The 25032-nt window shown below is 39.9% G+C and overlaps 3 protein-coding genes across 3 annotated transcripts; all 3 read right to left on the bottom strand.

Moving 5' to 3' along the window:
* Positions 1-6150: 6150 nt before the first annotated feature.
* LOC115432662 (odorant receptor 131-2-like) lies at positions 6151-7110 on the bottom strand. Its single transcript, XM_030153570.1, has one exon. The coding sequence runs from the start codon at positions 7108-7110 to the stop codon at positions 6151-6153; it is 960 nt and encodes a 319-aa protein (XP_030009430.1).
* Positions 7111-19501: 12391 nt separating this feature from the next.
* On the bottom strand, positions 19502-20520 carry LOC115432661 (odorant receptor 131-2-like). Its single transcript, XM_030153569.1, has 2 exons — positions 20401-20520; positions 19502-20341 (listed from the first exon to the last, which is right to left on the bottom strand). The coding sequence occupies exons 1-2, from the start codon at positions 20518-20520 to the stop codon at positions 19502-19504; spliced, it is 960 nt and encodes a 319-aa protein (XP_030009429.1).
* A 117-nt stretch (positions 20521-20637) lies between these two features.
* On the bottom strand, positions 20638-24529 carry LOC115432659 (odorant receptor 131-2-like). Its single transcript, XM_030153568.1, has 3 exons — positions 23582-24529; positions 22080-22373; positions 20638-20649 (listed from the first exon to the last, which is right to left on the bottom strand). Exons 1-3 carry the CDS (start codon positions 24527-24529, stop codon positions 20638-20640), a joined length of 1254 nt encoding a protein of 417 aa, XP_030009428.1.
* Between the last annotated feature and the right edge of the window lie 503 nt (positions 24530-25032).

Raw genomic sequence — 25032 nt, 5'->3', positions numbered from 1 at the left:
AACTGAACACTTCTGTGTCCTCCGTCATCTTCCTTAGTCTGAATAATGTAAGTGTGTTGTGCCTCATAAAGTGGTCTGTGTGAAATGCCGTGCTTTGAGCTTTACAATTAAATAAGTGATTCTTTGAGGCAGAGAAAGTTCCTTGATCATTTTTTGTGATCCAGGTACTCGAATAACTTGAGAAATCGTTTCACCCCTAGTTCAGATGTTGAAATAAGCTGTTTTATACTGTGTTACAAATGTTGAACGGTAAAATAAACCTGGTGTCTTCATATGAGAGGTGACTGTTGAAAGATTACTTAATGTTCAAAGACAAAATCTTAGTTTTTACAGTTACCGTGTCTTACTGATTCCAAATATCTGGAGAAATTAAAATGCAAATAATTACAAGGTTGAGTTTTATGGCAGTGTAATACACACTGTGCACAATATGCATTTTCATATGGTCGTAGTTAAAATAAAAAACACTTATTGATTAACAGTGAAAAATGCAATGAAATATCATACATAATTCTGTTAAAATGGTATTTTTCATTGCATTACCGTTACTGTTTTGAATACGGTTAACCATATCATAGATAAAGTATAGTCAGGACACACACTGATATGGTCAATGCTTCTATAGCTTTAATCTCTCCAACAACATATGAAAAAAAAACAAACCTGCTTGTTTATTTAAAAAGGCCCTCCTTTGATATCTTGACTTCCTGTTTTTGCAGAAGCTGTAAGTATTTCTAAAATGATAAAATCAGAATCAGAATACTTAATTAATCAGTTAATTACAGTTGCTCCATTCAGGTATAATAACAAAACAAAGGTATAATAATGAATACACATACTTCTTTGAGTTAAATAAACAACCTGGCCAAAAAAAAGTAACCACCTGGATTTAACTAAGCAAATAGTTTAGATCCTTCCATGGGTCAGTACTGCAGCGGTTAAACATAAAGTACTCGCACTTGAAAACCCTGACTTAAGAAAATCTTCAAAATATTAACTGTCACTGATATGTTGATTTGCAATATGTAAAATGTTTGAGACTGTGAATTAATACTGGAATTGGTTTGTGGAATAGATGTATAAAGAAATCCAAGATTGATCTCAAACAGTACATACAGTGGTAAAGAATGAATGTAAATGAACCATAAGTACAAGAGAAATAAGTCTAAGAGAAGTAAATGTACAATGAGAAAAATTTTAAGCTGTTTAGATACTTAGTATGTTTAAGAGATCATGTGAGTTGGTGTCATACCTTTTAATAGCGAATAAGAAATAAATGTGAATGACAGAATCCACAAAGTGAAATAAGTGTCATAAAGATTTCTCATATTGAGGCTTGATTATGGTTTATTTAAGAGAAAACATGTCAAGGAAGTGTAAAGGGTGTGTTTCAAGTTCATTATACAGATATTTTTATTGATCTATTTTTTTAAATTTTGATTTAATTTTGATTTTTCGTCTGTAATTTGGCGCCCCCTCCAGCAGATGGCGCCCTAGTCAGCCGCCTGTGTGGCCTTTACCCTCCACAGCCAGGCCTGACTCTAACATTGCATTATTAACATTCACGTTAACATTAGGGTCATTTTCACAGGCTTGAGCAGAATATTGATCAAAGTTATTGTTGTTTAGTTCCATTTCTCTCACCCATTCCTCTGCTCTTTCACGTCTCCACTGTCGAGCCGCAGTGAAGCTGGACAGGAAGTGGAGAGTCCAGAGTTCGTTTTTCCAAATGATTCCAAATGACAGTTTACAGACACATTCATCCCCCTTTTTTTCTTAACCATGCTGTGCACTGTCATGTCCGATTTGTACAGTGGCCGACAAGGGCCAAACTAGGGATGGGAGTCGATAAGAATTTAATGATTCTGACTCCATTATCGATTTTGCTTATTGATCCGATTCCTTAGCGATTCTCTTATTGATTCTCATTGGGTGAAGGAATAAAAGAGTACAAGCTGATGTGTTTGCATTAACCGTCTCGTATATTTCCCTCTCTGCACAGAAAATATACCACATACAGTAAGTACAAATAATAAGAACAGATAACGCCTGGCCCCGTTTGGGTTGGGGGTCGGGTGGGGGTGCAGTGAAAGTGAAACTTAAGAGGCTTTACTCATTCCTCTATTGCCGCATTTCCACTACGTCGAACCAGTTTGACTCAGCTCAATTCCTCTCCCGTTCTTGTGCACCTCATTTCCTTTCCCCTACCTTCGGAAACTTGTATTTGAGGGGTTACGACGATTGTTGCCCACACCAGAACCTGAACTGGACTCAGTGTTCACTCTGCTGCTACATTCACAAGCGTCGCTAAGTAGCGTATCAAAGCGTTCACATGCTGTGGACAAATGTTTGAGCAGATTGGAGGGATTCCACCCTTCTGAAGAAATGGAAGCTTTGCAAGTGTTACAAGTGGACCTGGTGTTGTCTTTTTGGAATGTTTCTGCCTCAACACCATGTTGGCTACATTCTGACCAAAACAATGTAGTGTATGCGTGACATCATCGCGCATGCGCAACGAAGGCAGAATCGATAAGCAGAATTGTTAAGCAGGCAGGCAAACGATTCCAAGGAATTGAGCTACTGGGATCTGGTTCTCAAAAAGAACCGGTTCTCGATTCCCATCCCTAGGCCAAACACTTTGCAACAGTCCAATGCTTCTGTTAGAGAAAACAGCTACAAGTACAGAAACGATGCAAATTCACAAACTCAAGCATAAGTCTAAATGAGGTACAAACGTGATGCAAATGCAATAAATGCGCTGCAAGAAACAAAAACAAATGCATAATCATCAAATGCTCTACAAATAAAGAAACAATGCAAACCAAGAAAACATCTGCAAACGAAAAGCACTGCATAACCAGTCACTACAATGGAAGTGCTCCAAACCTGCAGGGGGCAGCATTTAGAGACAACAAACTAGTGTCAGATAGAATCAAATAAAAGTCCCATTGTGCTATGCCGTAACTTCAATTTGTTCCCACTGTAGTTTGAAACCCTGTCAGTCAGTTGTTCTCTGTCTCTCTCTCCATCCTGTGTGTCTCTGTATTGACCTGTTCTGCTGACAGCGCCCCCTACAGGTTTGGAGCACTTCTGTTATCGTGACTGGATATGCAGTGTTTTTCATTTGCAGATGTTTTTGTGGTTTGAATCAGTTTGTGCTTTGCATCGTTTCTCTATTTACAGAGCATTTTGAAGATTATGTTTTTGTGTCTTGTGGCAAATTTTTTCATTTGTACCACGTTCCTTTTTTTGTACCTTGTTTAGACTTGTGTTTGAATTTGTGAATTTGCATCATTTCTGTACTTGCAGTTGTTTTCTCTTAACCGACACGCATTGGGCCATTGCAATGTGTTTGGCCCTTGTCGGCCAAAGTAATTTTGGGTCTGCATTGAGTGCGGTCTGACTACACAAGTACGCATAGGTTTCTGCGGAGTGTATACAGACCTGATCAAAATCTTAAGACCAGTTGAAAAATAGCTAGAATTTACCTTTTGCACATTTGGATCTTAATGAGGTTTTAAGTAGAGCTACAATATACAAAAGCAAGAAGGGGGAGTCTCAGCGCAGGTGTAATTTTTTTGGGTCTACCACTTGACTTTTTTGTTCCATAATGCTCAGGATCTGTCAAAAAATTTAGAATGACTGTCTTACTGCGTCCAACCTCAGCAGCAATGGCACGCTGCAAGAGGCCTTGCTTATGCAGCTTGACGATCCGACCACGTTCAAGAAGAGAAAGCTTCTTAGCTTTAGCCATCAGGAGGGCATGACCAGGGCCGGACTGAGACTCATTTTCAGCCCTGGAGTTTCATACCTCAGACCGGCCCACTTTAGATCACGACCAATTATTATTAAAATCATGGAATTCTAACCTTATATGTTAGGTCTACACACAAAGCCTTCTAATTCAGTGTATTTTCTAAAATATTTCCAATTCAGCGCAAGTAAAGGTTGCTTCACAATGTGGATTTATTTCAACAGTGAATGCACATCCACATCTCCAACATTATTATTCCTCACAACACAACAATAACAGAATCTATATTTTTGTTCTTATAAGTGTTAACATTTTTCAAACCTTTAAAATGTTTGAAATGAAAGAATATATAAAAATATTGAATAAAAATAAATAAATAAATAAATAAAGCTTGCTGCTTTTTCTAATAACTATTATTTTGGTATCCTCTGCAACAAAAGATTTCCATCACAACTTACTTGCGGTTTGTTCCATCGTTGCTATTGAAAACTTTTGGTACAGTGATATTAAGGGTTTGATGAGGATGATGAGAAAAAACTGTCTGTATATCCTGTGACTGAGGGTGAGCAAAGCAATCAAAGCTAACAACAGGCTCATCTTCATCTGTGTTATTTGTGCCTAGTGGTTCAGGGTTGTGCTGCTGAGCTGCTCCTCTGTCATCAGTAGACTCTGCTCTCCCTTTCACACTTCCTCCAGTTTCCCTAGACTCGCCTGCACCTGGATCACAATAAAAAATAAAATCTACAGACATTTGGACTTACTGAACCAATTAAGATATTTACATTGGCCAAATATGCAGGTTTATTTAATATTACTTTATGCTATTGCCTTTCAGTTGTGGGCTTTATGTATTTACTGTCTCACTTTTAATAATAAAAATTAAAATAGGTCAGGACTATGGTTTGGGTCTAGAAAGTGGTTTTAGTAGAACTAATTCGTGTTCACACAGTCTGTTCCAACAGCTCACCTTTTCCTTCCATCCTGACAGGAACAATCCCCTCATCACTACTGGCTCCTGGCTCTGCTTCTGACACTAAATCACATTTTAAAAATGCTCATAATTCTCAGCACAAATCTTCTTTTTTGCAAAGCCTTGGTGTCAGTTTCATTCATGTAGTGCTGAATCCTGGAGCATCTCAGAGCCCCTTTCATACTGAACAGGCCTACACCATACTCTTCATTGGAGCCTATTTATTAATAATATTCACTCTCTGAGCAGTCCTTCCTGCCCACTCTGGACTTGTGGGCTCATGGCTGGTGTCTGCTGCTGGATCTGCTTTCTGACTCTGAGAAGCTACAAGACAATTTCCCAGTTCTGTGGCGTCGCATCATACTATTATTTAAATTGCATAACATTATGTTCCATGCCACAATGCCACACAATTCACTGACTCCATAATTAACTAGCTTTAAAGGTGGTTTACCCGGTTCATCGTCCTCATTAGTTGTTTCCAACCGGAGGTCGTTTTTGTGAAAAAGTTGCAGATTTTGGCACATTTGGCTGCGTTTGCTTCCAGAGCTTTCCTCTTTTTAATTCTTGCCTTCTCTGTGCCACCCTTGTTCTTTTTATTAAAACAGCAAACACAGCTGACCATCCACAGCCTACACAGCACAGATGGTATCTGCTCCACAGCTACAGTACAGAGCTACTAACCGTTTGCATGGACATGTTACGTCAGGTCACAGTGTGTCTGCAAATAAGAGGAAGAAAACAAACAGTTTGCTCGTAGATGGGGTGGGGCCCAGGAACAGCGGCTGCAGATTACTTGATCAACCCAGTGCTATGACTGAACACCGGCCCCCAAAAAATAAATAGATAAAATATTAAATACATATTTAAAGTGAACTCCGGCCCTCGCGGCCTAAATATTATACCGGCCCACCGGGAATTGTCCCGGTCCTCCTGATTAGCCAGTCCGGGCCTGGGCATGACCGTGTGAATGCCCGACAGAAAATGAGAATTTTGAGCAGATTTTGGCTTTTATAGCCTGCGGTCTTAAACTTTTGATCAGCTGATAAACAGCCTATTTCAGTTTACTTGTTGTTTTCAATAAATTACTTTTTCAAAGTGCTTTTTGTCTCACTCCCCCTTCTTGCTTTTGTATATTGTAGCTCTACTTAAAACCTCATTAAGATCCAAATGTGCAAAAGGTAAATTCTCTCTCTCCTCTGTATCTAATTGCAGAGTTAAAAGGCTCTTGGAATGTCAGTCTGTCACTGTTGGCCTCACTTGCAGTTATTTTCACCACCACACTGAACACTTTCACCTCAAAAACAAGATGTTTTAGCTCCTCTACTCTGACAGAAACAGACAGGCCTCTGTCACAGAAGTTTTTTTATAAATGATTTTTTTCCCCACAAAATCAGTTTTCTTATAAAACTTATTTATTAATATTCTAAGTTGAGACCTCAGCTTCTTGCAGGATGACTGAGAACTTCCTCTGACAGCACAGATAATACATGAGGATGGGTCTGATGGTGTTGTCTCTAATACCATAGATCAGAACACTCAGACATCTAGGGAGCATAACAACCACGACATAAAGAGCAGTTTGCATATGCAGAGCTCTTATTCTGTCCATAACCACCAAAATAGCTATGACCAGTGGAGTGTACAGGGTTGAGAGGAGACTGAGGCTGAGCTGAAACAGATGTAGAAGCAGAGTTTTACGAGCCTTATGGGCTGAAGCTTTGTCTGTGGAGGCTGACGTGGCTGCTATTGTTACACCAATAAAAGAAGCAATGACTGTAACACCAGCTGATACAAACAGGAAATATTTGTAGACTTTGTCATATTGTTCAGACACTGGATTGAGAAACATAGCTTGAGCAGAGCACATGGCTGTCATCTGCAGAGTCTGCAGGTTTTCAAATGGAAAATCTAACAGTAAAACAAGTCGAGTAAGAACATTTAATGAACTGAAGGCCCAAATCACAATGATAGCAACCGCTGTATTTCTGCTGGTGACAACAATAGAGTGTCTCAGTGGGTAGCAAACAGCTACATATCTCTCTAAAGACATCACTGCTAGTGTTAGAGGAGAGATGTTACCTAAGAGATGGGCAAACATGATGAGAACACCACACACAGGATAAGTCAGCCTGATTCTGATAGACAGAAAATATAATAACTGACTCAGTGTGAGCTGTAAAGTGTCTGCAAAAAGGAGATTATACAAAAGAATGTAACGGCAGGTCTCACGTAACACTGGTTTACTCCTCAGTGTGAAGAGCATGACCCCATTAATGTAAAGAAAAACCAAACATGGCAGAGTAATAGGAATAGAAGACAATACAAGTTCCAGTAATCCTCTGTACTGTGGTCCAACAGTTGTGTTGGTCTGAATTCCTGACATTTTAGAGAAACATTCATGAAACCCACGTCAAACTAAGAGGGAACCTGAAGACCTGAAGACTCCCATCAACCCCCACACTAAAACAGGACATATGCATCATTTCTGACAATCTCATTGAGTTCACAATCATAGATGAAAACATTCACATGCATTTTATCATGACAACAGAAAACATGTTAAACCCCAGGCAGAGTTGGTCTGCAGAGTTTGTCTGTTGTCACATAGAATATATGAGCTCATGTCGTACACCCACCTCATGTAAAACATCACGTGTAAGTATTATGACGCCAAGAGTCATGCTGATTGGTTATCTTTTCAATACCTTCATGTGAAAGTATTGTAATGAAGATGACGACATGCATTTATCTATTTGGAAGAAGTCAGGGAATGAAAGATTTTTTTATGTTTGGTTTTTAAAAACGTTTATCATCACATATTCAGAAAAATCGAGTGAAAAAGAAAGTGCACCCTCTTTGAAGTCTTGGTCAAATCCAACCCAACTTTATTTATAAAACACTTTAAAACAACAGGGCCAAAATGCTGTACAGGAAAAAAAAAGCAAAAATTTAAAAAAAAACCTAAAAGTCATGAAATACCTAATACATAGTGCTTAAAATACACAAAGCACATTAAAATACATAAAATAGAGTAAAATACAACGTATAAATGAGCCAACATTAAAAAAAACATTAGAAATAGAGGTAAATCCCCCCTCTCTGTGGTGTCTGCTGGATGGCCGGGCCTTGGGGCCCTCTTGGTCGGTCCCTGATCCTTGGAGGGAGTGCGGTTATGGTTGCATGTCTGTGTTCTTCACCTCAGTCTGTTTGCCTGGTTCACTCTGTCACAGCAGATGAATGTGAACAACTGATGATGTGTGGATTTGTTACTGGTATTATTTGTTATAGGTATTTTTTGTGCGAATGTGGTATATGACATTTTGTTCATGTTTTCTTATATTCTTCATTTCATAGGTCTTATGTATCTCATTGTGGTTTTTTTTTTTTTTTTTTTTTTTGTAGTTTGTTTTTTTTTTTTTTCTCTCTCTTCTGCCCAGTTTACTCAGTTCTGGTTGTAGTTATTGTCACCATTATAATTGTCCCCATGGTTGTTGCTGTTTGTATTGTTGGTACTTTCTTGTGAGGGTCTTCACCAGTGACGTGCAGTCAGAGGACGCAGGGGAGGCAGAGCCTCCCTTGTCAATCTTGAAAAGAAAAAAAACTTGCCTATAAAATATAATAAATGTTGATAGTTGTCAGCTGGTATGTCCTATAAACTCATTTTCCGTTCGAATCTAATATTGTTATTATTATTATTATTATTATTATTTTTTTTTTTTGTCAATTAGAATAGCAGAATTTCCGCATGCTCCGTTCAAATACAGGGAGGAGAGGCAGCGCTGTGCTGTGCCTCCAGGAGAACTGTCTCCTCCCCTCATGAACTCTGCTGGTACCCCATGAAAATATTGTGTCACTGTCCCTCTGTATATCGCAGTTAAAATGCTTTCAAACACTCTGATTATATGCTCTATCCTTCCATAATCTGCAGAACGTATGGAATGTATTTCTGTAATGTGTTTAGGCTCGCAGATTAATCATAAAACCGCAGTGAAAAAGTCACTAGGGGAGGCAAACAGTACCCCTGCCTCATGATAGATGGCGCCTGTGAGTCCACAGATTCATGCGCTTATAATCTTCTTCGTTCTTTTTTATACACTTTAATTCACCTCATCAAAAATGGAGGATTACATTTCATGTACAAATAAAGGTAAGACCATAAACTTTTTTTATTTTTAGTTTGAAATGGCTCTTTTTGAAGGTTTCCTGTTGAGTTCCTGCCAGTCTACCTATGCTGACTTGATGCAGAGCCCATATACCCAGGCTGTTCCTTCTGCTCACTCTCTGTATTCCAGTTTCTCAGACCACCATATATTTGTAGATCTGGCTCTGAAAGAGTCAGTGCCTCCCCAGCCATGAACCCCACTGCACGTCACTGGTCTTCACCACCTTCTTCTCTCTTGTTCTCTCCCCTTCTTCTACCCCCCCAACCCCCACCCCCCATGTCAGGTCCGGCATCGAAATGTGGTTCAACAAAACTCATAATAGACACAGTAGAATATCAAAGGGCGCTTCATATACGTTATGAAGTTACCCTTGGCAAAGCAAATTTGTTCAGCACCGGAAGGAGCCAGACTACCATTCTGCTGTTAGGACGCTGGACAAGACAAGTAGGAAAAAAAAAAAAAAGTTGTGTGAGATACTCCCTGGTAAAATGTCCAAATAAAAGAGGATACACAAGCAAAGGTGTTCGAAAAATGGGCAATGATGACTGGGAGTGCAGTTGGTGTCGGCTGCTGCCTTATCGGTACAGACAGCTGCCTGTCAGCCAGCTGAGCCCATAAAAAAGACAGAGAGAAAAAAAAAAAAAGAAATAGAGGTAAATAAAAAAATGAAATAAATCAACATATGTGATGTTGAAAGCTAACAAAAAAAACATAAGTTTTATGAAAAGACTCAAAAATAGACAAGGAGGAGGCCTCTAAAGTGTGCAGAGAAAAGTTGGTCCAATGTTTTGGAACAGCACCAGCACCAGGAGAAGCTGGTCAACTGACCTGAGGGAATGGGATGGTTCAGGTTCAGTGATATAAGGTGGGGTGAGACCATTTAGGGCTTCATAAATAAATAAAGGAATTTTAAAATAAATCCTAGAATGTATAGACGACCAATGGAGCGAAGCTAAAATGGAGGAAAAAATGTCTCATGACGCACTGACCCTGACATAAAGAGCAGGGCAGTAATCCAGCCTAGTCCAGGGCTCTTGATCGCGACCGAAATGGGCGCATGTGCACCAATAATTTTGGACGTGCGACTTCATTTGAAATCACGTTCGCACTGGTGCGACTAGGGATGTAATGATCACTGGTATAATGATGAACTGCGGTAATATTTCCGACGGTTAGTTTTACCGTTTAAATTCTAATTATTATGATAACCGTGTTCAATTACCGCACCTAGAAAACTCACGGTACTGTTCATTTCCTGAAGGAGCAGCTGCAGTCCAGGTGTGTGTGCGCAGTTTGTAATGTTTGGCCTCTGAAAACATGGCGGAAGGCACCTGCACGGACAGAGCTCCAGAGATTCGGGGATAGGGGCTCCAGCATGGACCCAGTCCGTCGGAGCGCGCACACGGACCCGGTCCGTCCGACTGCGGGTCGGTCCGAACAAGCACGTGCACGGACTCAGTCCGTTTCTAGCAAGTGAGCGGACAGAGTGTTAACCCCTCCCCAGCCCCTACTGATTCAGAGCCTCACCCAACATTGAAACCGTCTGAATATAGATACTCAGGACAAACTCCTGTCAGTTCAAATGAGCCCAAATGAGTGAACTTCAACTGTACAAAGACACATGATGTGTGTAAAAACCAAAGGAGAGGAGGCTTTATGAACTGAAGGACATTCAACAGGAAATCCACTGACTGACCTCCAGAGGAACTGGACCATATGACACTGTTGGGATTGGTCTGTCACTGACCAGGACTGAACCACTGACCAGTCTGGATCAAATCACCACTGATTAGTCTGGATCAGATCAGCCTAACATGTTTTAAAATCTTCATTTGTTCAGAATATTTACATTTGTTCATGAAACAGTTCAGGAAAATATGGCTGTTTCACTTTCTGTTGGTGTGTACAATAGTGGATATGTGTGACACTGTGAATGATTTGATCTGGAAAATGTTCAAACAAACTCCTCTATGACCTGTCCAACTACTTTTTTTCACACTCAAAAACACCTCAGGAATCAATAGGAGAATTGATAAGGAATTGGATTGATAAGCAGAACTGATAATGGCATTAATATTGATCAAATCCTATGAGTTCCACCCCTGCTGCAGATATCTCGTGTCCATAAGGTGCCAACTTAAATCACATTTGTATGTTTGTTGTTTACATGTTATTACTTTAATGTTTCTGCAACAGAAGTATAGTGTGCATGTTACTTTATTAGTTTTTTTCAAAATACAAGTTGGTTATATTATTTCAGTGTGTGTATTAGTACTTTATGAACATTTTGAACACATTTCAACAATACCACGATAATAATGATAACCATGATAATTTTGGTCACAATAACCGTGATATGAAATTTTCATATCGTTACATCCCTTGTCATCAGTTAAGTTGACATCATCATTGATGACTGAAAATCTGTGGAATAAAACAGTTGGCTGTAACAAATTGTGTGATTTGTCCTCCATCCCTAAGAACCACCTAGAATACCACAAAGTTCTTTTCTACCAATCAATATAGGACGTTAATGCAGCAGAATTATGTTTTTTTCTTTTGTAATCTATTCAAACACCTTATTCCAGGTTGTTAACATTGATTAGTAAGGGTATTACTTGATATATCCACAAGAGTTTTGCTTTGGCCCCACCTTTATAGTGATGCGCCTAGATTTTAGCTGGTGCGCCCAACTTTTTGGAGTTGGGAGCACCAGTGCTCCTAAGTCAAAAAGTTAGTCAAGAGCCCTGTAGTTAGGGATGGGAATCAAGAATCAGTTCTTTTTTGAGAACCGGTTCCCAGTATCTCGATTCCTTGGAATCGTTTGCCTGCCTGCTTAATGATTCTGCTTATCAATTCCGCCTTCGTTGTGCATGCGCAATGACGTCACACGTACGCTGCATTGTTTTGGTCAGAGCGTAGCCAACATGGCGTTGAGGCAGAAACGGTCTAAAAAGATGACACCAGGTCCACTTACTTGGAACACTGTCAAAGCTTCCATGTCTTCAAAAGGGTGGAATCCCTCCAATATCCTCAGACATTTGTCCAAAGCATGTGATTCATTTACAGGAATGTCACGTATTTGATACTCTACTCAGCGGCGCTTGTGAATGTAGCAGCAGAGTGAACGCCGGGCCGGTTCTGGTGCGGGCAACAAATGTTGTAACTCCTCAAATACAAGTTTCTGAAGGTAAGAAGGGAAAGGAAATGAGGTGCACAACAATGGGAGACAAGCCGAGTCGAATCGGCTCCACGTAGTAGAAATGTGGCAATAGAGGAATTAGTAAAGCGTCTTTAGTTTCAATCCCCCCCAACCAGGCCGGCGTCATCTGTTGTTATTATTTGTACATACTGTATATGTTAAATTTTCTGTGCAGAGATGGAAATATAAAAGACAGTTAATGCAAACACACCCGTTTGTACTCTTTTATTCCCTCACCCAATGCGAATCGATAAGAGGGAGTAGGGAGTCAAGATGGCGCCAGTGTGTTTGGCCTGCCGTCTGTCACTGCCCGCACTTTTAGTTGTTTTATGGTTTTTATCAACTGTCACTGCAAATGTTTTACCTGTATTTGTACATGATCGTCAGACACTTCTGGATTTGTGGCCAGCAGCCAACAATATTGTGAACTTTCAGCAGGATGGGCAAAATTCTTATCAGGCCCCATTCCTACATGGAGTCCCATCTTACCTGCTCCGTATCCCGGCCCCACCTCTGCGCAGAAGGCGCCGTTTGCGCAGGGGAAGACGCAACAGCCGGCTGGTAAAACTAAAGGCCATCTTGGCATGTTCTCCACAGGCTGTGGAGCATGTTGCTCGGCTTGCTCCATGGCGAGTGCTGGATCCAATCGCCCCCTGCCTGGTTCCTCTCATCGGCTTGGAAGACGGATCCCTGTGTCGTCGCCTCCCGTCCCCGCGCGTTCTCCAACGCGGAGTGAATCCTCACAATCTCCGGCTACCTGTCCGGGTGCAGGTGGCTAGTGCCCCTGCTAACGCTTCAGCTTCAGATGCTATTAGGGTTGCTGTGGTGAATGCCCGATCGCTGGGGACTAAAACCTTTATTTTCAAGGACTTCTTCACGTCCCATGGATTGGATTTCCTATGCGTGACTGAAACCTGGATAAATGTTGGTGAGTCCAGTGTGCTGTCAGAACTTTTGCCGCCTACCTGCTCATTCTTCAACTCTCCGAGGTTATCAGGCCGTGGAGGGGGAATCGCAACTGTTTATAAGCAAATGTTTAAATGCAAGCAATTAACAGTGTCTTCCACTTATGCCAGCTTTGAACTGTGCCTTTTTGAACTGTCTCGTCCTGTTCCCATCCTGATGCAGTCGTCTACCGACCTCCTAAATACAACAAGGATTTTATCAGTGACTTTTCTGACTTCCTTGCGGACGTGATGCTGAAATATGATAAGCTCTTAATTGTTGGAGATTTTAACATTCATGTGTACTGCCCTGAGAAGCCATTGGTGAAAGACTTCTTAATTCTTTTGGACTCTTTTGGTTTGGTGCAGTGTGTGTCCGGCCCCACGCAGGAGCGTGGGCACACGCTTGACCTTGTTTTAACTTTTAATTTGTCTGTCGAGAATCTTGTAATACTTGATGCTGTGTTTTCTGACCATATGCCTGTGATTTTTGACATTTCACTGCCGTGCGTAATGGCCAAACCGTGTGCTCCAGCACGCCGCTGTCGGGTACTTAACCCTTCCACTCAGGGCCAGATTAACACTTCATTGTACCCTGGGCAACAATATTCAAGGGCCCCATCATCACAACCCCAGGATCCCTATAATCTGGCAAAATACAGAATAAGTTCCAGGAATATATGTAAATATACCCCAAACTTCAATATCTAACTATCATCAAATGCATTTTGATGTACAAATGTGTAAATGCTCGTAGAACTACAAGTGCACCACTATAGCCTCTTGTCAAGGCCACTCACTTGTATATGATGATATGAAAACAAAACACATTAGCATCAGTATAATCTAAAATTGATCCACTACATTAGAAAGAGAGGGAAGTGTCCTCCATTTTCACAAAAAATAAATAAGAAACCATTTCCAAAGTATCCAGTATATATTTAAGAACACTTTTTGCCAACACAAATGTATTGAATCGTCAGAAAAAGCCCACAGACAAAACACAAACATAATCTGATAGACTCAGATATGAATTTTAACTCTTTCCCGCCAGAGCATTTTCCAGTGAGTTGGTAGCCAGCGCCAGCCTTTTTGGTCATTTTCACTCATCTTTGGAGGCTGACTGAAAATGTTGTGTTAGGAGTATGTGAACACTGAATACATCAAAAGAAAGAACAGAACTTCAACTTTTAAACACAAAAAAACGATTTTATTCTATCTTCATTCGTTCGTGAGATATGAATATTTGAATATTGGTCATTTTCAGGAAAAAAATGAATTTAGAGCAAAAAACTGAGAAAATTGAATTTTTTTTGAAGACATTGATTTTCAAGATAAAACTGATTTCCTATTTACTTTTTTGACTCTTTCTTCTTTACCAACAGTAACACTGTATTCAAAATCACAAAATAAAATAATTATAACAACAATAATAATAACAAACAGCTCTAAGATATCCCATCATTCCACAAAATGTTAGTGGAATCCACACCAAACTTTAGACCAAACATCTTCTAAAGCACCAGGTTCCTTCTAAACTTTACACTTTGACATACATCAGTTATAAGTAACAACATATTAGTTTAGTTTTTTGATATAAACACTTCAATATTCCTCATTTTCAAGAAAAAAAGAAACAAATTCACTAAATACTGCAGATTTCTGGCCTTTGCTTGGCTGTACCACATCCTCCTGTTGGACCACCTGCTGTGTTTGATCTGTAAATAATTATATGGACATGTAGTTATTTATCTTTGCATGAATATATGTATTTATTTATTTATTTCATACAAAAGCTAAATCAAACAGTGTCTTACCTCTGTCCCCGCTGACATTATGGAGCTGAACCACATCTGTGTCCTCAGTCTGAATCTGAACTCACTCTAACAGATGAACACTGTACTTTGTCTTGTCCCACGTCTGGTTGTCTGTCTTCTCCTTGAATGTCCCCTAGAAATGTCTCTTTTCTCTTCCTCCTGTCTGTCATTTTTTCTGTGTCGCTCCGTGACACCCCCCCCCCCCCATCCCATCTCCGTGTCGGACCTGAGCCGCTCCGTGTTTCCCGTATTCCGTGTCCGTCTCCCTCACCTTCTGTTTCTCCGTTCCTGTCTCTAAATGGTTCTTCTGTAGCTCCATCACATATTGAACTGTCAGACTCTGTCTCCATAATCATCTTTAAGGCTTTTGAAACTGCACGCGGTTCCTGCACAGTCTGCACTTCCTCATTCAGTGACTGACGCTGGATGCGTTGCCATGGGATACGGAGACTCCAGTGCGAGAACGTTAAACCCGGTCTTTCATTTTTCCGAAAAAACTGCTTAATAGTTTGTTTTTGGACTAAGGAAAGTATTTCACATGATCCGCAACACCTCCAACTATAGCATAACAGTGAAAACACGGATTGACGGATAATCTCGTCATTGGCGGAGAAAGAGTTAAACAGAAATCCACTTGTCACCTCAGAATTCAACAAGAGAGTTAAAGTAAGTGCAATGTAAACATCGTTTTGATTCGCGTACGTATGTCGCATAGTTCTTGACGTCTCACATCCCGCTCAGTGCACGCACGTTGATTTGCGTCACAGCTGATTTGCTTTTTGGACTGACCAATGAGGAGAGGGTCTCAGCTCACGGTCACAGACAGCAGGAGCAGGGTTTCTGTGCAGTGCAATAGCTCCGGACAGCGGACAGTTTCATTTATAAGCAAAAGATAACCAGATATTTTCGTTATGCCCGAGCTACCCAGGGCCCTTCAGACATCGCGGGCCCCTGGGCAATTGCCCAGTTGCCCATATGGTTAATCCGGGCTTGCTTCCACTGCTGCTCAGTGTGCTGCCGCTTTTACTGTTAATTTTGACCAGTGTATTTGCACTGATACCGAGGAGCTATCCTCTAGTTTTTATTCGATCTGCCAGGCTGTGCTAGAGTCTGTGGCTCCAGTTAAAATAAGGTCATCTAAACCTAAACTGGAGCCTTGGTTAAATGAGAATACTCGCGCTGCCAGGCGAGAATGCAGACAAACTGAGCGCAAATGAAAAAAAGATAAACTGGAAGTGTCTTTTCAAATTCTAAGAGAAAGCTGGCGCCATTATCAATCAACTGTAAAATTATCAAGAACAAGGTATTTCTCTGAGATTGTTACAAATAATCGCCACGCCTCATGTGCTTTTTAAGACTAATGACTTGGCTTTAAATGTCCCTCAGCCTGCGTGCATAGAGTATTCTTCTGAAACATGTCAGAAGTTTCTTTCATTCTTTGTAAACAAAGTTGAAACTATAAGGACACAAATAATGCCTCCTTCTCATGACCCCTCCGTGCATGTCCCCTGTTGTGCTGTTTTTAATGACTTTGAGCCTGTAACTTTCCCAGAATTAAAAAAACATTGTTGCTCAGTTGAAGGCCGCAGGTTCTCCAGATGACCCACTACCTCCGCGTCTCTTTAAGGAGGTTTTTGAAACTATAGCACCTGCTGTCCAATTGATTTTAAACAGTAGTTTGTCATCCAGTGTTGTCCCTGCTCATTTTAAACATGCAGTGGTGCATCCCTTGCTTCAAAAAACTGGCCTTGATTCTGCAGCACTGTCAAATTTCAGGCCTATCTCTAAACTCCCGTTCATCTCAAAGATCCTGGAGAAAATTGTTTTTATTCAGTTGAAATCATTTTTAGATGAGCACGGTATTTTAGAAACTTTTCAGTCTGGTTTTAAAAATCTTCACAGCACGGAGTCTGCTCTCTTACGGGTTTTTAATGACATTTTTATTTCAACTGATGCTGGCCTTTTTGTTGTTCTGGTGCTGCTTGACCTGACATCCGCCTTCGACACTGTTGACCATGGGATCCTCCTCTCCCGACTGGAACACTGGGTGGGAATTCGGGGTTCAGCTCTGGACTGGTTCAGGCATTATTTGACTGGGAGATCCTTCTGTCTTCACTTTAGTGAATTTACTTCCTCTTCTGCCCCCCTGTCATGTGGGGTACCACAAGGATCCATCCTTGGACCTTTGTTATTTTCTCTTTATATGCTCCCTTTAGGGTCCATCCTGAGGAAACATGGCATTGCGTTCCATTTTTATGCAAACGACAGTCAGATCTATTTACCTTTTAAGAAGGATGACCCACAAGTGATAAAACCCCTCTTGGACTGTATTGATGACATTAAATCTTGGATGTCATTGAATTTTCTGAATCTAAACCAGGACAAATCAGAAGTGATGGTTTTTGGCCCCAGTGTTTCAAATCACACAGCTCTTATTGACCTGGGTTCCTTATCACATTCGGTTAAACCGGTCATGTCAAATTTGGATGTTAAAATGGACCCCAATCTTAAACTCGACCAACAAATTAGTGGTGTGGTCAAGTCCAGTTTCTTTCACTTAAGACAGCTTGTAAAAGTAAAATCAGTTCTGCTCAGGGATCTGTTTGAAACTGTGATCCATGCTTTTGTAACTACTAGACTTGACTATTGTAATGCACTTTATGCCGGGCTGAGTGAAAATGCATTTTCCTGACTGCAGCTGGTCCAAAACGCTGCAGCTCGGCTTTTAACAGGGACACGGAAACATCAACATATTTCACCAGTTTTAGCTTCACTCCATTGGTTACCAGTGCATTTTAGAGTTGATTTTAAAATTCTTCTATTTGTTTTTAAATGTGTGAATGGCCTGGCCCCCTCCTACCTGTCTGACCTGATCCACCCCTACGCCCCCTCTCGTGCTCTCAGGTCAGCAGACCAGCTGCAGCTTGTGGTTCCAAAAACTGAAAAGAAGCTTCGTGGGGACCGTGCCTTTTCTGTTGTCGCCCCAAAGTGGTGGAACCAGTTGCCTTTAGATGTTAGACAGGCTCAGTCTGTACCTGTCTTTAAATCACATCTAAAAATGCACTTTTTCTCATTAGCTTTTAATCAGTGAGTGACATGTCTGTTTTTTTATGCTGTTCTTTATAGATTTTAATTTGTCTTTGTTTTTATGATGGTTGTATTTTGTTGTTCTTAGCCCGCTTAACACCCTGTGTTATCACTAGTTTTATTTACTTATTTAATCCCTTGTTTCATGTTTTGGTGTACTTTGGCCTGCTGTAAAGTTCTTAAAGTGCTTTATAAATAAAGTTGGTATGGTATGGTTTGGTATGGTAAGAGAATCGATAAGGAATTGGATCGATAAGCAATATCGATAATGGAATTGGAATCGTTAAATTCTTAATGATTCCCATCCCTACCTGTAGTGGTAACAAAGGTGTGCATTGCAGTTTCAAAGTAGCTTTATTTATGCAACTGCCTCAACTAAAAACAACCTTGTGTTCACCACAGCCTTGATAAGATTGTCAACCTTTCAGAATGCATCATCTGGAACCCCCATGTTTTAATAGTGGACTTGTCTCTGCCCCAGCATTCTGGAGGTGTAATAGAGAGGCTGAAAAAAAAAAAAAACATCAATTCTGTGTTTCTTTCATTAAAAATTTAGAAGTTTAAAGCCATTAAATCCTTTTTGTCATCAAAACATCTGAGCAGCGGTTTTATAGAAAAGCGCATTTTCTATTTAGGGGAACACAGATATTAGTGTCATCAGCATAACGATGAAATGACATCCTGTGTTTCCTCAGTATCAAGTTAAAAGGAAATAACAGGAGAATAGAAGAAGGCCAAAAACAGATCCCTGTGGGACCCCATATGAGAGGGAGGCAGTGGAAGATACAAAGTCTCCAAGGCTAATAGGTAGGACCTGAGCCATTTCAGTGCCATCCCCTTTATGCCCACCCACTGCTCCAAATGAGAAATCAGGATATGGTGGTCAACAGTGTCAAAAGCAGCAGTCAAATATTTAAAGTTAAAAACAACACAATGGCCACAGTCAGTGATTAAAAAGATGTCTTTTAAAACTCTTACAAGTGCTGGTTCAGTACTATGTATAATTTTAAAACTGGACTGGAAAACCTCAAGAGTATTTTCATATTAAAGAAGTTAGTTGGGAGTAAACTACGTTTTAATTTTTTTTTTTTTTTTTACAAAAAGAAGAAAGTTTGTAAATGGGCTGGAACTGCAGGATCCAGACCGCGCTGAGGTTTAACTTTATTCCAGCTGAGAGCAGCTTCAAATAATATGGACACATGATCTGAAAAGCATGTGTCACAGATCTCCAGGTTAAAACAGACAGGCCATGTGAAAAAAACCAGCTCAGTGTGTGACTGCATTATTGTCTGGGACCAGATACAGATTGAACACATTCAAAGAGTCAATTGTTTTTGCCATGGAGCTATTTGGACAGCACACATGGAAAACTGTCACACTGTTGGCCTCACTTGCAGTTATTTTCACCACCACACTGAACACTTTCACCTCAAAAACAAGATGTTTAAGCTCCTCTACTCTGACAGAAACAGACAGGCCTCTGTCACAGAAGTTTTCTTGCAAACAATTTTTTTCCCCCATAAAATCAGTTTTCTTATAAAACCTAATTATTGTTAGTATTCTAAATTGAGACCTCGGGTTTTTTCAGGATACTTAAAAACTTCCTCTGACAGCACAGATAATACATGAGGATGGGTCTGATGGTGTTGTCTCTAATACCATAGATCAGAACACTCAGACATCTAGGGAGCATAACAACCACAACATAAAGAGCAGTTTGCATATGCAGAGCTCTTATTCTGTCCATAACCACCAAAATAGCTATGAACAATGGATTGTATAGGGTTGAGGGGAGACTGAGGCTGAGCTGAAACAGATGTAGAAGCAGAGTTTTACGAGCCTTATGGACTGAAGCTTTGTCTGTGGAGGCTGACGTGGCTGCTATTGTTACACCAATAAAAGAAGCAATGACTGTAACACCAGCTGATACAAACAGGAAATAAGTGTAGATTTGGTCATATTTTTCAGAAACTGGATTGAGAAACATAGCTTGAGAAGAACACATGGCTGTCATCTGCAGAGTCTGCAGGTTTTCAAACGGAAAATCTAACAGTAAAACAAGTCGAGTAAGAACATTTAATGAACTGAAGGCCCAAATCACAACAATAGCAACCGCTGTATTTCTGCTGGTGACAACAGTAGAGTGTCTCAGTGGGTAGCAAACAGCTACATATCTCTCTAAAGACATCACCACTAGTGTTAGAGGAGAGATGTCATTGAAGAGAAAGGAAAACATGATGAGAACACCACACACAGGATAAGTCAGCCTGATTCTGAAACTCAGAAAATATAATAACTGACTCAGTGTGAGGTGTAAATCATCTGCAAAAAGGAGATTATATAAAAGAATGTAACGGCAGGTCTCACGTAACACTGGTTTACTCCTCAGTGTGAAGAGCATGTAATAATATTATTAATGTATATATATATATATATATATATATATATATATATTAATATTAATATATTAATGTAAATAAAGGCAAAACATGGCAGAGTAATAGGAATAGAAGACAATACAAGTTCCAGTAGTCCTCTGTACTGTGGTCCAACAGTTGTGTTGGTCTGAATTCCTGACATTTTAGAAAAACATTCATGAAACCCACGTCAAACTAAGAGGGAACCTGAAGGCTTTGTTTTGTATTAATACGTTTGGATGCTTTATATATAAATCAGCATTCAAATCTCAAACTCCCATCAACCCCCACACTAAAACAGGACATATACATCATTTCTGACAATCTCATTGAGTTCACAATCATAGATGAAAAACATCCACATGCATTTTATCATGACAACAGAAAACATGTTAAACCCCAGGCAGAGCTGGTCTGCAGAGTTTGTCTGTTGTCACATAGAATATATGAGCTCATGTCGTACACCCACCTCATGTAAAACATCACGTGTGAGTATTATGACCCCAAGAATCATGCTGATTGGTTATTTTTTCAATACCTTTATGTCAGTGGTTCTTAACCTTGTTGGCGGTACTGAACCCCACCAGTTTCATATACACATTCACTGAACCCTTCTTTATTAAAAAGTAAAATATGATTTTTTTTCAAATTCAAGACACAGGTATATGTTTTACTGGTGCACAAAATGAACCGTGCATTAACATCACTGTGTTCAAAGAACAAAACCAATACAGGGCATGAACTCACAACAAATTACATACCTTTTCACAAAGACATAACCTTTTTTAATACTACCACACTGAAATGGTTTTAATTTTTGTATTCCAATAATGAACTTATTGTATTTATGCTATTTATCATTTTTAACATTTTAACACACACCCATCACCTAATTTCCATCAGGCTACAATAATAATGAATATATATACTGCAAATCAGTGTGACTTCTGCTGTTGCCTTTGAGAGACCAGTTCAGAAATGCGTGGCTTCACCTTGGCAAGTGCCACTCTCTTGTCATTTTCACAGCAAAGTCTGTTCCTTTTCTTCGTTTTTATGTCCAGCATCCTTATTACGGCGCTAGCTCGGCTTTAGCGTAATATGATTTCTCCGTCCGCGACAGTGCGTCGGTCGTCACATGATTGTAACTGACCAGTGCGGTGACCGAAAATGTAAACAAACGCTACACATGGCTGCCTCCGTGGTTAACAGGAAGTAGCAAAAGTCATAACAACGATGTGAAAAATACTCAAATAATTCATCGTCAGACAAGTGGAAGAGATTATAAACACTTCTGGATTGTGTTGTAGTGCTATAAGCAACAACAATACACTGCGTATATTGGATGTCAATCAGAGAAAGAGTCTCCGAAGCCGTTTGTTTACATACACGGACCTAGCCCGACACACACACCTGACTAATGAGTTGAGTGTGTATCTTGACCTCTGCCGAACCCCTGAGACTGACTCACCGAACCCCTAGGGTTCGATCGAACCCAGGTTAAGAACCACTGCTTTATGTGAACATATTGTAACAAAGATGAGGACATGCATTTATCTATTTGGAAGAAGTCAGGGGAATGAAAGATTTTTTTGTTTGGTTTTTAAAAATGTTTATCCTCACATATTCAGAAAAAAACGAGTCAAAAAGAAAGTTCTGCAGTGTCACATACTGTGGTCTGCAGGTCAGGTAGTCCATGATCCAGGAGACCATCCATGACTCCACCTGCATCTCTCTCAGCTTCACACCAAGCAGCCCTGGCTGGATCGTGTTGAAGGAACTTGAAAAGTCAAAAAACATGATCCTCACAGCTGCATCCGAGGTGTCCAGGTGTGCCTGGGCCCTCTGTAACATGTGGATGAGAGCATCATCCACACCGATGTTAGGCTGGTATGCAAACTGTAGAGGATCCATGTACATCCTCACACTGGGACTTAGACAGGAGAGGACCAGCCTTTCAAGTGTCTTCATTATGGTGAGGGCTACAGGCCTGTAGTCATTAAAGTCCACTGGATGTCTCTTTTTGGGGACAGGGACAAGACAAGATGTCTTCCACAGGGTGGGGATCCTCTGTAACTGCAGACTGAGGTAGAAGGCCAAACCAACATTTCTCACAGGGGTCATATCTCTAAGTTCCTGACACTAACCAAAACACTTTCGACACATCATTTTCTCATGGGAGACAGAAGACTACATTGTGATTTGTATTTTTGGGTTCAGACCGTCTCAGTCTTTTGTCTGAGTGATATCTCTTTCTATGGAGCTCCAAATAAAGTGATTTCTTTGACACTGAACGCTTGAACTGACCCTTCTTTTTTGAAGACGAATTAGTAGAGTATTATTTTTCCATAACACAGTGGATACAGGTTAGAAGTTGTGAATATTTTGTGTAATATCTGCTGTAGAATAGACACCTAGAAGCCGGAGTCGGATGTTGAAAGCCTGTTAGGTTTCACTTTCGTTTCACCCCAAGCATTAGGTATGTTAGTTGTGGACCACACACCCACGTATGTAACTACTGCCCCTACCCCACGTACATACCCCCCCCCTCATGTTTTGCAGAAGATGTATGAAGCAGTTTAAAAACAAACAAGAGCTGTTGTTCTGAAACGCTGTGTCTATCCATAAATGTCCTGGTAAGCAAGTAGAGTTTTACAGCATTTTTTGTTAAAAAAAAAAAAAAAAAAAGAAAGAAAGAAATTCACATTATAAAGGATATTGTTAGATTATCGTTACTGGGAAATTTTTAAAAATAATTGAGACATTTTTTTGCCCATGTTGCCCACCTCTAGTATAAGAGTGATTTTTTGCGATTTATGTGGAGTAAACATTATGTAATGTAATAATGTAATAATGTATTTGTTTCATTCTGAATAATTTTCTTAACATCATTGTAAAATGTGAATCCAGGAGAACAATAGTAACAGATCTGGAAGGAGAAGAAACTCATTGCTCCTTCTTATAAGGGCAATGTTTCTATCCACTAGACCCTTGCAAAAAACATACTTTATCCCTATTTTTCTGTGGAAACATTATGAAAAATGACAAATCCTCTTGAAATTCCGAGTCATAAAGGCATATCTATGAAGATATTCTCTATAATTTAGTTTTCATACAATTCAAGTAAACTACTGCCATAGACATGTACAATTCATCTGTAGTCAAGATGATCAACAAAATCAGTTTTCTTATAAAACCTGATTATTGCTAATATTCTAAGTTCAGACCTCAGCTTCTTTCAGGACGACTGAAAACTTCCTCTGACAGCACAGATAATACATGAGGATGGGTCTGATGGTGTTGTCTCTAATACCATAGATCAGAGCACTCAGACATCTAGGGAGCATAATAACCACAACATAAAGAGCAGTTTGCATATGCAGAGCTCTTATTCTGTCCACAACCATTGAAATCTCTCTGACCAGTGGATTGTATAGGGTTGAGAAGAGACTGAGGCCGAGCTGAAACAGATGTAGAAGCAGAGTTTTACGAGCCTTATGGGCTGAAGCTTTGTCTGTGGAGGCTGACGTGGCTGCTATTGTTACACCAATAAATGAAGCAATGACTGTAACACCAGCTGATACAAACAGAAAATATTTGTAGGCTTGGTCATATTGTTCAGACACTGGATTGAGAAACATAGCTTGAGCAGAGCACATGGCTGTCATCTGCAGAGTCTGCAGGTTTTCAAACGGAAAATCTAACAGTAAAACAAGTCGAGTAAGAACATTTAATGAACTGAAGGCCCAAATCACAACAATAGCAACTGCTGTATTTCTGCTGGTGACAACAGTAGAGTGTCTCAGTGGGTAGCAAACAGCTACATATCTCTCTAAAGACATCACCACTAGTGTTAGAGGAGAGATGTCACTGAAGAGATGGGCAAACATGATGAGAACACCACACAGAGGATAAGTCAGCCTGATTCTGATAGTCAGAAAATATAATAACTGACTCAATGTGAGGTGTAAAGTGTCTGCAAAAAGGAGATTATATAAAAGAATGTAACGGCAGGTCTCACGTAACACTGGTTTACTCCTCAGTGTGAAGAGCATGACCCCATTAATGTAAAGAAAGACAAAACATGGCAGAGTAATAGGAATAGCAGACAATACAAGTTCCAGTAATCCTCTGTACTGTGGTCCAACAGTTGTGTTGGTCTGAATTCCTGACATTTTAGAGAAACATTCATGAAACCCACGTCAAACTAAGAGGGAACCTGAAGGGAACCTTTTATAAGTTTGGAATTTTTAGATATTTATATGTGTGTGTATATATATATATATATTTATATATATATATATATATATATATATATATATATATATATATAATTATATTCAGCATTCAAATCTCAAACTCCCATCAACCCCCACACTAAAACAGGACATATGCATCATTTCTGACAATCTCATTGAGTTCACAATCATAGATGAAAACATTCACATGCATTTTATCATGACAACAGAAAACATGTTAAACCCCAGGCAGAGTTGGTCTGCAGTTTGTCTGTTGTCACATAGAATATATGAGCTCATGTCGTACACCCACGTCATGTAAAACATCACGTGTAAGTATTATGACCCCCCAGAGTCATGCTGATTGGTTATTTTTTCAATACCTTTATGTGAACGTATTGTAATGAAGATGACGACATGCATTTATCTATTTGGAAGAA

This window comes from Sphaeramia orbicularis, chromosome 14, assembly GCF_902148855.1.
Source record: "Sphaeramia orbicularis chromosome 14, fSphaOr1.1, whole genome shotgun sequence".
In the NCBI taxonomy this organism is placed as follows: Eukaryota; Metazoa; Chordata; class Actinopteri; order Kurtiformes; family Apogonidae; genus Sphaeramia; species Sphaeramia orbicularis.
This window is presented reverse-complemented; position numbering and strand designations above follow the sequence as displayed.